This window comes from Myotis nattereri (genome assembly GCF_964212035.1).
Source record: "Myotis nattereri genome assembly, chromosome: 11".
Lineage (NCBI taxonomy): Eukaryota > Metazoa > Chordata > Mammalia > Chiroptera > Vespertilionidae > Myotis > Myotis nattereri.
In genome coordinates, this window is record NC_138086.1 from 5,905,770 (window position 1) to 5,920,501 (window position 14,732).

Below are 14,732 nucleotides of genomic sequence, written 5' to 3' on the forward strand. Positions count from 1 at the left end.
TAAAAAAAATGTTTTTGTATCTTGATTGTAGCAATGGTTTTATGTTGACTCATTAAGTGGTATGCCTGAAATGGATACAGTTTGTTGCAGGTAAATTATATATATCACCATAAAGAAGAGACACAGAATATTTCTTAGAAGATTTACATTTGTGCCTGGCCGGCATGGCTCAGTGGTTGAGCGTCGACCTATGTACCAGAAGGTCACAGTTCGATTCCCGATCAGGCTTGATCCCCAGTGGGTTGCAGGCTTGATCCCAAGTGAGGGACATGCAGGAGGCAGCTGATCAATGATTCTCCCTCATCACTGATATTTCTATCTCTCTCTCTCCTTCTCCCTTCCTCTCTGGAATATATATATAAATTATATAATAATATAATTAAATATATATAAATTATATAATAATATAATATATAAATTAAAATATATATATATTTTAAATTTACATTCGGAGGCACACCAGTCCTACATCTGCCTGTAGTTGGCTCCTTGTCCCAGGCTCACCCTAATCCATCCTGGTTAGCTGCATTGCACCTTAGATAGGAAATAAAGATCACAGAATTTACCAGAAGCAAGTACAGGCCCCTTTAATTTCATACTTTTTTCTTTTTCTGTTAATCCTTATCTAAGTATATTTTTTCCCATTGATTTTTAGAGAGTGGAAGGCAGGGAGGAATGGGGGAAAGAAAAAAACATCTATGTGAGAGAATCACATCAATTAGTTGCTTCCCGCATGCACCCTTGACTAGGAATTAAACCCTCGACCCGTTGGTGAGCAGGCCGAAGCTCTATCCACTGAGCAATACTGGCCAGGGCTAATTGCATCTCGACTATTGTCCTTCCTTTTGATGGCTTTATGTAGAACAAAACACACAGTCATGGAAGCAGTCTGTCTCAAGCATTTGTGTAACTTCTCACCAGTTGTATGGCCAGAGTTCCCATAGATGCAGGGATGAAAGGGCTGAGAAAGCGACTCACCGGGGCCTGCTCTGGTGAGCAGGTCGATGAGCAGGCCAGCTGGAGGGCGAGAGTAGAAAACAGTGAAGAGAGACTTCCTTGTGGCTTTATGTCCCTTTTTTGTGTTGCTTTATCCTAGAAATACAACACATTTCAAAATTTATGGCTTCATGCCTCAAGAACTGAAAGGTTTCTTGAGCTTAGGGAGCAATACTGATTTTTTTTATTGGCAAAATATTATGGGAGAATAAGTGTCAACAGAAAAATGTATTTAGCTCCCAGTGAGTTGTGTTAAACACAAACTTAATAAAATACTTTGAGTAGCAAAAAAGGAAAAGTAATTTGGATTTGCTTGTGAAAGGCAAGAGAAATACCGGCTTCAGACCCTGACAGGCGCCCCAGAATCAGTAACAGACTGACCCTGTGTATGGGTAGGGTTCCTACTTCATATCTTTGATACGAATTTCTCATCATCTGGATATTTTATGGACCTACCTGCCATGGCTCCTGGCAGGTAGCAGTTACTAAATATTTGCTAAATGACTCTCTTCAAAATCTTAACATTGTCTATTTTGGGGAAGCTAGAAGGTAACTTAACACAAAGGATCCAGACAAACAGGACTTTTTTGGTTCTGTTTTCTTAACAATACTTGGTATCAAACATTTTCATTGGACTTGTTGAACCATATACATTGGCTGCCACACTCTGAAAAGCTGCTGTGGAATAAACGCTGTTTAAAGGAAATCATTAAAAAATGTTAGGAAGGAGCTAACTTTATTAAAAGCATCTGAAATTGTTATTTGGAAAAGTATCAAAGTGAACAAAACTTTTCCCCAAAAAATATACTGATTACAATGGATCAGGAGAATGAATAGTTGTGGTGTCCAATGTTTTTGAGTTTTTATCAAATTTCTATACCACTTTAAAAAATCAATAGTCATGCCCTAGCAGTCCGTGGTCGGCAAACTGCAGCTCGCGAGCCACATGCGGCTCTTTGGCCCCTTGAGTGTGGCTCTTCCTAAGCCTTAGGAAGATTAAGTTAATAACAATGTACCTACCTATATAGTTTAGGAAAACTTCAGTCTGAATAAGTTAATTAAGTTAATAACAATGTACCTACCTATATAGTTTAAGTTTAATTAAGTTGATAACAATGTACCTACTTATATAGTTTAAGTTTAAAAAATTTGGCTCTCAAAAGAAATTTCAATCATTGTACTGTTGATATTTGGCTCTGTTGACTAATGAGTTTGCCGACCACTGCCCTCGCTGGTTTGGCTCGGTGGATAGAGCGTCGGCTTATGGACTGAAGGGTCCCAGGTTTGATTCCTGTCAAGGGCACGTACCTCAGTTGCAGGTTTGATCCCTGGCCCTGGTCAGAGTATGTATCTCTGTCACATCAATGTTTCTCTCTGTGTGTGTCTCTCCTCCTCCCTTCCACTCTCTCTAAAAGTCAATGGAAAAATATCCTCAGGTGAGGATTCACAAAACAAAACAAAAACATCAATAGTCACATCACAGAAATGGAAATGGTAGGGTGGGGTCAAGAGCCAGCAGAGCTCTCTGCTAATACCCAACCCAGAGTGTCAGTGACCTCTATGCCTTGGAGAGCATGTTACAACAAAAATGTTTGCTGCGTCATTTCTTAGCATAGTCACTTTTTTTTTTAAATGTCAGGTCCCAGGCTCAAGGGAAAATTGGTGCAATATGTCCAAACAGGAATGAGATGAAGGAGGAGCACGAGTAAATGGCATGAAATCATCCCTGAACCATTCTCACTATTAAATCAACTATTTCCCCACCACATTTTCCAGTGATTCGCTAATAACGAACAATTCATTTCACGCGACTATTTTTGGAACGTCCACTACGTGTCGGGCACAAGCGACACCAGGATAACCAAACAGCCAGTCATCCCCTCAAAGAGTTTGTGGGGCTTCGGGGAACTAAAAAGCAAACCCCAACCCTGTGTAAGTGCCTTAGGAGAGTGTGTGGATTAGCCCGGCCAGCGTCCAGGAGGTCTCGGTTTGATTCCCGGTGGAGGCGCATGCCCAGGTTGTGGGCTCGATCTCCAGTGTGGGGCGTGCAGGAGGCAGCTGATCAGTGATTCTCTCTCATCATTGGTGTTTCTCTCTCTCTCCCTTCCTCTCTGAAATATATATATATGTATATATATTTTTTAAGTGTGTAGATTAGAGAAGCAATTAACCAGGTAAACTGTGAGAAGAGGCCAAGAATCAGGAAGACTGAGCCTTTTTCGTAAGACTCATTCTCAAGGAGTGAGCGAATAGGAGCCAGCCACGTGGCAGGGAGACCAGCCAGAATGTTCAAACCCCTGAGCACAGTGGGCAGGGACATGCCTAAGGCTCAAGTGCGGGGGCTGCAGGGGGGGAGAAGGTACAGGAAAGAACCGCTCAGGCCCCGCTGAGCTGAGGAGCTAACGGCATTCCTAACGGTTCCGGAGAGTCACTGAGCGGTTCCACACACGGAGGAACAGGAGTGTGTGTTTCTAAAGGTCACGCTGGCTCCAGGTTAGAGAAGGAGAGACAGAAGGAATTGGGGCTGATCCAGACAGCAAGCATGTGACAGTGGAAATGCGGCCCCGTGGGGCAGCAGCAAAGAACTCTGAGGTGGTGAAGGGAGCGCATGCAGGGAGGGATTCGGAGGAGTGTGAATGTCTGTAGAAATCTCAATGGCAATGGCCAGGAGATGGCCTTCTTTCAAGAGGGCTGTCAGCTTCAGATGGAGGCTTGGGAGTGGTCAGCCCAGAGGTGGGGGTAAAAGCTGCTCGAAGGCACTCAGCTCATGTCCTGGCCCTGGTGGCAGGTTCCCACCTCACAGAGGGCCCAAATCAGGCTGTTTGGCTGCCGCAGTGCACATCATAGCCACTGGTTGTTCTGGTCGTTCTGCCATTCTGGTCACTGGGCTTTTATATATCTACTAGAGGCCCGGTGCACAAAAATTGGTGCACTGGGGGGGGGGGGTTCCTTCAGCCCGGCCTGTGCCCTCTCGCAGTCTGGGACCCCTCAGGGGATGGCCACCTGATGGCTTAGGCCTGCTCCCCGGGGGATTGGGCCTAAGCTGGCAGTCAGACATCCCTCTGGCAGCCCGGCAGCCCTCGGGGGATGTCCACTTGCCAGCGGGGAGCAGACCTAAGCTGCAGTCAGACATCCTTAGTGCTGCTGAGGAGGAAGGAGAGGCTCCCACCACCACTGCTGTACTGGCAGCCATCAGCCTGGCTTGTGGCTGAGCAGAGCTCCCCCATGTGGGAGCACCCTGACCACCAGAGGGCAGCTCCTGCATTGAGCATCTGCCCCCTGGTGGTCAGTGTTTGTCATAGTGACCAGTCATTCCCAGTCTTTCTGCTGTTAGGGTCAGTTTGCATATTACCCTTTACTATATAGGATAGAGGCCTGGTGCACAGGTGGGGGCCGGCTGGTTTGCCCTGAAGGGTGTCCCGGATCAGGGTAGGGGTCCCGCTTGGGTGCCTGGCCAGCCTGGGTGAGGGGACGATGGCTGTTTGCAGCTGGTCACACCCCCTTCAGGGTTGGGGTCCCCACTGGGGTGCCTGACCAGTCTGAGTGAGGGGCTGAGGGCCGTTTTCAGGCTGGCCGGCGACTGAAGCTCCCAGGCTCTCCTTTTTTTCTTTTTTCTTTTTTTTTATTCTGGGATTTATTTACCTTCTATAATTGAAACTTTGTTGCTGTCACTGGAGCTGAGAGCTGGTTCCTGCTCGCTGCAGCTCTGAGGCCGCAGCCGGCTGAAAGCAGGTATCTGGGGTTTGTTTAGCTTCTATAATTGAAACTTTATTGCTTTTGGAGCTCAGAGCTGGGCCACAGAAGGTGGGGAACCTTGGCTTCCTCCATCACTGGAGCAAGCAAGCCTCCTGCTCGCTTCAGCTGCGTGGCTGCCGGCTGCCATCTTGGTTGGGTTAATTTGCATATCTCGCTGATTAGCCAATGGGAAGCGTAGGGAAGGTACAGTCAATTATCCTTTTTGTCTTTTATTAGATAAGACACTAATAAAAGGGTAATATGCTAATTAGACTGGGATGGGGCCTAAACCGGCAGTTGGACATCCCCCGAGGCATCCCGCATTGGAGAGGGTGCAGGCCAGGCTGAGAACACACACACCCCCTCCCCCCCCACACAAATTTCATGTGCTGGGCCTCTAGTATAGATATAAAAGGCTAAGTGACCGACCATACAACCGTCCAACCGACCGACCGGCTGCTGCATATGATGCACACTGGCAATTTAAAAATAAACGTTGACTCGCGCATGTGTGATACATATAAAGCTCTCACTGGCACCAATTGCACACATGTTTTAATTTTATAATACTATATTATATATACTATCTTGACGTAATTTTTTTCAGTAACATAATTACTGCATGAATCTTTCTTCTAATTAATTTCCTTTCAGTGTGCACAAATCCATGCACCGGGCCACTAGTATATATATTAAGGCAAAATGAACTCATATGTAACCTCAGTGCATAAAGAAAAGCTTTTGTGGCAGTCGTTTTGTGATTAGGTTTTCAGACTGAAGTTTTCCTTCCCAAGAGTCCTTCAAAATACTGTATTTTGCTGCACCTGAGCACAGACATGAGTAATATCACATTGTCCACCAACCAAAAGGTCGCACCTGGCAATGACTTCAAGTTTCTCAGGCATTCGCTCACTAAAGTTCAACTGAAAACTCCACAGAGTTCCCAAGACAGAAGAGAGAGGGTCACAGATGAAGAACATGGCCCAGGCTGCTCCAGGCTTGGCCCTGCCTGAAGAGCTAAAATTAAGGCGAGCAGATAGGTCTGTTCATACTTCAAGAAAACATCACCATGAATGGGTAACTGACGACCACCAATTTTAAATTATTTGTGCTAAGAAATCCATCACCACTTGACCCTGTCAGCATTATGTGCACACCTCAGACGCCTGCAGGCCCCGGTCCCTGCAGCTGACCTCATGTGTCACGGAGAAGTTTCATCTGCCCTTTCCTAGTGTCCAGATTGAGCTCCTTTCTAAGAAGAAGACATGAGCTTTCTCAGTGAAAACAACCCATGGAGAGAAGCTCAGCCTTGCTAGCATGATCCAGAAAGGTTTCTACCTCGGCCTCCTCCTGCACACCTGTTATCAAGTGAAGTCAAACCGAAGAGATCACATGAATTTGTTTCCATTTCTATTCACTACCAACATCTGCAGTAATGGGAAGGGACTTTCTTTTTTAAAAAATTAATTTCAGAGATGAAAGGAGAGGGAGAGAGAGATAGAAACATCAATGATGAGAATCATTGATTGGCTGCCTCCTGCACACCCCACACTGGGAATAGAGCCCGCAACCCGGGCATATGCCCTTGGTTGAATCGAACCCAGGACCTTTCAGTCCGCAGGCCAACGGTCTACCCACAGAGCCAAGCCGGCTAGGGCAGAACGGGACTTTTTAGTCTGAGGACCACTTTTGCAGAGTTGCCAGCTTCCCAAAATACACACGCCCACAGCTGCCCATTTCTGTCCCCAGAACCAGCTCATCACAACTACAGGTGAAATTGATGGCACTCTGAATAGACGAAGAGGGATTTCTTTTTAAAATTATTCTAAAATTACTGCAAGAAATTAAAATAGACTTTTCAAAATTTAAATGATTGACACTACCACTGTGCACCACCATACCTTTTAAAAAATTAAACAACAAAGAAGTTTAAAAAGTTAAAAAATTTTTAAATGGAAAAAAAACAGAGTAAGGATATAAACAAAGAATATTTTTGTAAAGCTGTACACTATGTTTGTGTTGTAAGCTAAGTGTTATTACAAGGTCAAAACGTCTTAAAAATTTTTATTAAGTAAAAACTTACAGTCCTGACTGATTTGGCTCAGTGTATAGAGCGTTGGCCTGCGGACTGAAAGGTCCCAGGTTCGATTCCGGTCAAGGGCATGTACCATGGTTTCAGGCACATTCCCAGTGGGGCGTGTGCAGGAGGCAGCTGATCAATGTTTCTCTCTCATCGATGTTTCTAACTCTCTATCCCTCTCCCTTCCTCTCTGTGGAAAATCAATAAAATATATTTTAAAAAACTTACAGTAAACTAAGGTTCATTTATTACTGAAGAAAGATAAAATATTATTTTATAAATGTAGTTTAGCCTAAGGGAACAGTGTTTATAAATTCTATAGTAGCGCGCAGTAATGTAATGTCCTAGGGCCTAGGCCTTCAGTCACTCGCCACTCACTCCCTGACACCCAGAACAGCTTCCAGAAATATACAAATGGAACCTCCAGTCATGGTAAGTGTCCTAAACAGGTGTACCATTTTTTATCTTTATACCATATTTTTACTGTACCTTTTCTATGTTTAGATACACAAGTGCTTACAGTATTCAGTCCAGTAACCTATTGTACAGGCTGAGAGCCCAGGAGCAACAGGCTGTACCATACAGCCCAGGTATGTGTAGACCAGCGATGGCGAACCTATGACACCCGTGTCAGAGGTGACGCGTGAACTCATTTTTTTGGTTGATTTTTCTTTGTTAAATGGCATTTAAATATATAAAATAAATATCAAGAATATAAGTCTTTGTTTTACTATGGTTGCAAATATCAAAAACTTTCTATATGTGACACGGCACCAGAGTTAAGTTAGGGTTTTTCAAAATGCTGACACGCCGAGCTCAAAAGGTTCGCCATCACTGGTGTAGACCCTCTAGGTTGGTGTAAGTGCATATTATGATGTTCGCACAACGACGAAATCGCCTAACAACTCATCTCTCGGAACATATCCCCATCGTTAAGTGGAGCACGGCTGTGGTTTGGTTCATCGTCCACCCGTTGAATGACATCTGTTATTTCCAGGCTGAGCTATTGCAAATGAAGCTGCTGTGAACATTCATACACAAGGGTTTCAAGTAAACATCGTTTCCATTTATCTGGGATAAATGCCCAAGAATGCATTGCTGTGCTTGTGGCAGTTACACGTTTAGTTCTATAAGAAACCGTCAGAGTGCTTTCCAGGCGGGTGGTACGACTTTGCATCCCCTCAGCAAGGGAGGAGTGATCGTTTTTCTGCATCCTCACCAGCATTTGCTCTTTTTATTTTGGCCATTCTCATGGGTGTACAGTGATCACCTCAGTGTGATTGTAGTTTGCATTTCCCTACTGGCTAGTGCTGTTGAGCATCTTTACAGATGCTTATTTGCCATCACTGAAATGTTTCTTCATATATTTTTGCCCATGTTCTAACTGGATTTTCTTTTTGAGAGTTCTTTACAGATTCCAGATACTAGTAATTTACTGTGTGGTTTGCAAGTTTTTTTGTGGTGTTTTTTTTTTTACTCTGTAACTTACCTTTTCATCCTCTTAACAGTGTCTGTCATAGAGCAAACATTTTAATGTTAAGGAGGTCCAGTTTATTAATTTTTCCTTTTGTGGATCATGCTTTTTTATTGTTAATCCTCACCGGAGGATACTTTTCCAGGGTACTTTTCCTTTGATTTTTGGAGAGAGTGAAAGGGAGACCAAGACACACACAGAAACATCCATGTGAGACACATTGGTTGGTTGCCTTCCACACGTGCCCTGACTGAGCCTACAACCAAGGTACGTGCCCTTGACTGGAATCGAACCTGGGACCCTTCAGCCCGCAGGCCGACACTCTATCCACTGAGCCAAACCGGCTCGGGCTGTGGCTCATGCTTTAGAGATCAGGTCTCCCTCTTTCCCCACAATAGGTCCTAAAGAGGTTGTCCGCTTTGTTTCTGTAAGTTTCATGGTTTACATTTTCTTTTTAAGACTGTGATCCGACTTGAGCTCATTTGTGTGGTGTGTGAGGCTTACAAAGAGGTTTAATTTTTGCCTCTCCATTTTCAGGTCCAGTTGCTTGAGCACCACTGCTTTTGCACCTTCATCAAACACCAGTTTGACACATTTATGTGGGTCAGATCCTGTTTCTATTGATTACATGTCTGTCCCTCTGCCACCAATACTACAGTCTCTTTTTAAATGTTATCTTTCAATTATAGTTGACATTCAATATTATTCTGTATTCGTTTCAAGTTATGGTTAGATAATCATATCCTTTACAAATATTCCCGATATTTCCAGGACCCACCTGGCACCATGCATAGTTATTACGGTATTATTGGCTATATTCCCTATGCTGCCCTTTACATCCCCATGACTATTTTGTAACTACCAATCTGCACTTCTTAATCCCTTCACCTTTTTTACCCAGTCCCCCAACCCCCATGCCCTCTGGCAACCATCAGTCTGTTCTTCTGTATCTGAGTCTGTTTGTTTTGTTTGTTGTTATTTTCTTTAGATTCGTCATATAAGTGAAATCATATGCAATACACAGTCTTAATTACTGTAGCTCTGGAGAAAGCTTTAATATGGAGTAGAATGATTCCTCCCACTTCATTCTTCTTTTTCAAGGTTGCTTTAGCTCTTCTAGAGCCTGTGCCTTTCCTTATGTTTTAATATATTTTTATTGATTTCAGAGACGGAGAGGGAGAGAGAGATAAAAACATCAATGATGAGAGAGAGAGAATGATCTGCTGCCTCCTGCATGCTCCCCACCCAGGGGGTCAAGCCCGCAACAGCCCCAACCTGGGCTTGTGCCCTGACGGGGAATTGAACCATGACTTCCTGGTTCATAGGTCAGCGCTCAACCACTGAGCCACCCTGGCTGGGCTTCCTTATCATTTTTAAACTAAGCTTGTCTTCAAAAAAACTTACCGATATCTCAATAGGAATTGCATTAAACCTCTATGTCAGTTTGGGGGAGAACTGACATCCTTACTATGTTGGGTCTTCCAGTCCATAAATATGGGATGCCTCTTCATTTATTTAGGTTTCCTTCTATTTCATTCACATTTTATAATTTTTAGCATCCAGATCTTGTACATTTTCTTAAGTGTATACCTAAGTATTTAATTTCTTTGGCAGTGATAATAAATAGTATTGTTTTTAATATCAGTTTCTACATGTTCATTGTTAGTGTATGGAAATGAGAGCGATTTTTGCCTGTTGATCTTGTATCCTATGACCTTGCTGAACTCACTGGTTCTAGTTTGGGAGGTTTTTGTTTGTGTGTTCATTCGTGTTTAGACTCCTTGGGATTTTCTAGGCAGACAACCAGGTCTTCTGCAAACGCGGATGGTTTTGTGTCTTTCTTTGTAACGTGTATGCCTTTCGGTGAGTTTTCTTGCCGTACGTACTGCAGCAGCCGGAACTTCCAGTCCTGTGTAGAGTCAGGACAGTGTGGAAGCAGACATCCTTGCTTTGTTCCTGCTCTTGGGGGAACACATTCAGTCCTCTGCTGTGTCTTTACCCATGACATGGCCGTAGGTGTTTACCCCCAATCCTCTTACAAAGTGTAATTTGTCTTTTTTCCCTCCCCTACCTCCCACCTCCCTCCTTTTAAGAAGCTTAAGACTTGGGGGTTGGCCCAGCTGGGATGACAGAGCAAAAAGAAAGCGCCAAGGAGGCGTCAGTACCTCTCCTCCGGGCGAGGCTTGCAGGCCTGATAGAACCAAGCTCCTTTGCAGAGGTTGGGGCCCCTTTTGGGCTCTAACCAGCGCTGGAGAGCGCGGCTCGTTATCAGGGCCCTGGCCTTGGGAGTGAGCCGTGGGCCCCCTGGAGATGGTGCAGAAACTGCTGTCACACCGAGTGCGGAGCCTGTACCTCCCGGCCGCGCTGCTCTCCCGCGCAGCCCTGCGCTGCCAGCCATGCTGCCTGCCAACCTGAGTTGGCAACAGGAGAGTCTCAGATACCAGATCCAGGGCGACAGGGTGGCCAGGGCCGGTTTAGATTTGGTGCGCTCCTGGCAGCGGCTCGCCCAAAGAAGGGAATCGATCGTGGGTGAAGAGAGGAAGCGAGATAAGACTTCCGTGGCTGGGAGAGTGACAGCCACCAAATGCAAGCGCAGTACGCGAAACCCGAGAAACAATTCTTTTTAATATGGGAGGGGCAGTTTAACCTAAAATTTAAAACAGAAATGTAATCAACCTGGCCCACGGTGTCATCTCCGCTGGCCCCCGCCCCGCCCCTGTGCCCCACCCCCGCGCCCCACCCCCACCCCTCGGCGCGCCCCTCGCGCCCCACCCCCGGCTGCCCCGACCACACCTGCGCAGGTTAGACCCGCGGGGACGCGCCGGCCGTGGGTGCGGGGCGCTGAGCGGTGGGAAGGCGAGGCGGCGATGAGAACGCGGGCCTTCCCCGCTAATGGCCGCTCACGGCCCGGCGGAGACGGGGAACCAGGCCGGAGCGGGGGGCCGCCCGCCCGCGCCCCGGGGTCCCCTTCCCACGCGTCTCCCCCGCCGGTCCGTACCAAAGCCGCCGGCGGGGTGAGGGCGGAGCGGCCCACTCGGGGCGGGGGCGCGGGAAGGCGCGGCCGGGGCGGGGCGGCCGGGGGCCGGGCGGGGGTTGGGCGGGGGCCGGGCCGCGTTCCGTTCCGTTCCGGCCGCGCGGAGGCCCCTCCTCCCGGCGGCGGCGCCCAGCGAGGCCGCGGCGCCCGGCGGGGCCGCGGAGCCCAGCCCCTCCCCGCCCCCCGCGCTGCGCTCCCGGCCCCGCGCCCCCGCCCCGCGCGGGGACGAGCCCGCCGAGCGCGTGCTGACCCCTGTCCTCCCTCCTCAGGCGGCGCTGGCGGCCCCGGGACCCGTGGAAGCCGGCATGCTGGAGAAATTCGAGTTGGAAGAAGAAGGTGAGTGCCCCGCGCTGCACCGCGCTCCGCCCCTGCGCCCGGGGCCGGCCGCCGGGTCCCCACGCCCGGGAGGCCGCGCACCCCGCCGCGCGCCCGGCCCGGTCGCCCGGCCGCCGGCATCCGAGGCGCGGGGCCAGCGGAGCGTCCGCAGCGGCTCGCGGTGCCTCCGCAGGCGCAGCCGAGGGTCCGAGGATGTCGCTCCTTTTGTCCTCAGCAGCCTGAACCCGCGTGGGCGCCAGGTGTCATGCAGTAGTCCTTGCCCGTCGCGCCGCGTCCGCGCTGGGTATCCCCGAGTTCTGCTCAGGGTCCACCCCGTAGAGGACGCAAACTGCCCCCTCATTTGTGTTTGTGAGAAGACCGCCGCCAGGCGTGTCGCCTTGGAAATGGGGAAAGTTCGGTGGGAAACCCTGAAGCGGCCGAGCGAATGGGAGTTCAGGTGACTGTCACTCCATCATTGCTGTCGCCTCGACTCTCACTTGGCTTTCCCCCTGCCCTGTTTTTGTCTTGCTTCCCTGGATCTTATTTTGCAGCTGTTAAAACGTGAAGGGAATGAGTTTGTCCTTTGGCCAAATTAATGTTTAAAACCTGGGTCTTTTTTTTTTTAACTGTTCAAATTTGAAGGGAAATACAGTGGCTTGATTTTGGGCAAAATTAGTATTTTAAATGGAAGATGATGAGCTTAAAGTGGAAAAAGAACTTTGTATAAGATGCTTGACAATTTGAAAAATTGGAAAGACCTGCACACTGCCTTGCGGACTTGCATAATTTATTCAGTGACTTCTCTTTCTCCCAAGAGTCTTGATAGAATGAAGCTCCTGGGACAAAGAATGTGCCATGTGGGTGCTGTGCCCGGTGCCAGCCTTGCTTCAGTTCTCCTGTCATTGGCAGTCGGGCACTTACTTAAATGACATACAGGAACAACCAGCTGGGAATGTTAACCTGGTAGCATTAGGCCAGTGCCCACGTGTATTTTATGTTTTAGATTCTCCATAGCATTTCACGAGCATCTTAGCTAGAAAATAATGCATTCACAGTAATTCTCCTTGAAAGCCTGCATCCATATTTATTAACAAGCGCTTACTTGATTTCAGACTTTTACTGGGACTTAATTTGCATTTTATCTTGCTGAGGAATCCACCTCATTTTTCCTTGGCTTTATTATATCACAGGTCAAATTTTGGCCACTGTCCACAGGGCAATATGGTGTGTCCCCTTTTCCATTAAGACTTCGAATGCCTAAATCCTAGGGGTTTTCTTTGTCTGTGATATTAGTAACAATGAGAGACCACTGCATTTAAACTTCTTGCAGATTCACCTGGGGACAAGAGGAGAGTGGACAGCAGATGCAGTTAGAGAGGTACCACAGTTATGGTCAAACACACAGGCCCACCTTCAAATCTTAGCTCCACTTCTTATTTAGCTGTGTGACTTTGGACAAGTAACTTAACCTCTCTGTGCCTTACTTTGCCCATTTATAAGATGGAGCTAATATCAGGGTATTTTGAGGATTAACTGAAATAGTCCATGTGATGATATTTAATGCAGTGTAAACCCAGAGGAAATGTTATTAACTATTATCTCTTAAGTACCGTTAACCATTATACTGAATTTGTGGACTTTCCTAAGGCTTTGTCAATGAATCTTAACATAGAGATTCTTCTCAACATGAATTTGATGGGTTCTTTTCTTACTTGAGATTTATTGATTTAATTATGCTTCTTTTCTCAGAGCAGATATACAAGCCTTATTTCTTTTGCATTGTTTCTGTCAATGGAATGCATGTAAACTATGAAACCTAAGCATCTAAGAAAAGGAATTTCCCGTTTTCACTCATCTATTTTTATCTATATTGCTCTCATTATGCTAAAGCATACTGAATCCCACAAATAACCCTGTCAAACTTTTCTAGATTTTTAAGGAGGAAGAATGTTAAGCAATCACTCAGAAGCTGTTAGCCGAGCTAGGAGAAGGAGTGGTGTTGGCGTTTTGTCTAAAATGCTGCTTTGGTTTTCTTTGTATTTTGTTTTTTACTTTAGATTGCTTACTCATCCAAAATATGGAAAAACTGAATATCAAGCAGAATTGTGCATTTATTGGGGGGGAAGGGGGAGTCCTAACAAGACATTACACCTCTAAATATCCTGGGAACTGATGTGTTAGCAGTCTACATAAGAGATAGCTGTCAAGTTGATTCTCATTTAATCTTTAAGCTTCCTTCTCATCCAGTTAATCTCATAATTTATGTATTACGGTCCGGAAGCATTACTTAGATGGAGATACATTTTGTGTACACAGAAACACATGAGTACTAATATTTTGTTACTAAGTATTTTTTTGTTTCCTCATAAATTATAACTGATGCTGTATTTGCTAGAAGCAAATCGGAGGCACTAGTGAAATTGGAGTAATCTCTTAGCATGCCATTTGCTGCTGGGAAGAAAAGGAGCTGCCTGGCAGTGTCCCCTGCATAGTGTGGGTCTTTGCCTGGGTTCTGACACCCGCTGCCCACCTGCTTTCAGACGTCAACTCCTCTGACTGTCACACTGTGACCCAGGGACCTTCCTGGAGCGTGAACTGATGGCACCACTCCTTTATGGGGAAATCTTTACCGCGTTTGTCTGACTATTTATAGGAGAAGTGCATGCCTTTCTTCATCTGCAGCCTCACCACCTCCTCCCGGCCACACGCCAGTGACAGGAGAGCTTTCTGAGCATAAGAATCGCCAGAGCCTGGCTGGTGTGAGCATCAACCCACGAACCAGGAGGTCACGGTTCAATTCCCATTCAGGGCACATACCTAGGTTGTAGGCTCCATCCCCAGTAGGGGGCATGCAAGGAGGCAGCCAATCAGTGGTTCTCATCATTGATATTTCTCTATCCCCTCTCCCTTCCTGTCTCTGAAATCAATAAAAACATTTTTTTAATGTTTTGCCAGAGATCTTTTTAGGAGGCAGATTCTAGTTCCATGGGTCTGCGATGGGACCTGAGTGTCTGCATCTTTGCCAAACCCCCCAGCTGCTGCTGCTTCACAGAACCCCTCCTCCCCGACCCCACCCCCGCACCCCCGAATAACAAGGC

The 14,732-nt window shown here is 46.7% G+C and overlaps 1 protein-coding gene across 4 annotated transcripts in view; it reads left to right on the forward strand.

Moving 5' to 3' along the window:
• The window catches only part of PRKAG2 (protein kinase AMP-activated non-catalytic subunit gamma 2), a 223,518-nt gene that overhangs the window by 152,944 nt on the left and 55,842 nt on the right, over positions 1–14,732 (forward strand). For all 4 annotated transcript variants that reach the window (XM_081101735.1, XM_081101736.1, XM_081101737.1 and 1 more), the window contains exon 5: positions 11,589–11,655. In XM_081101735.1, the coding sequence (XP_080957861.1) occupies positions 11,589–11,655 (67 nt within the window). The remainder of the gene's footprint in view (positions 1–11,588; positions 11,656–14,732) is intronic.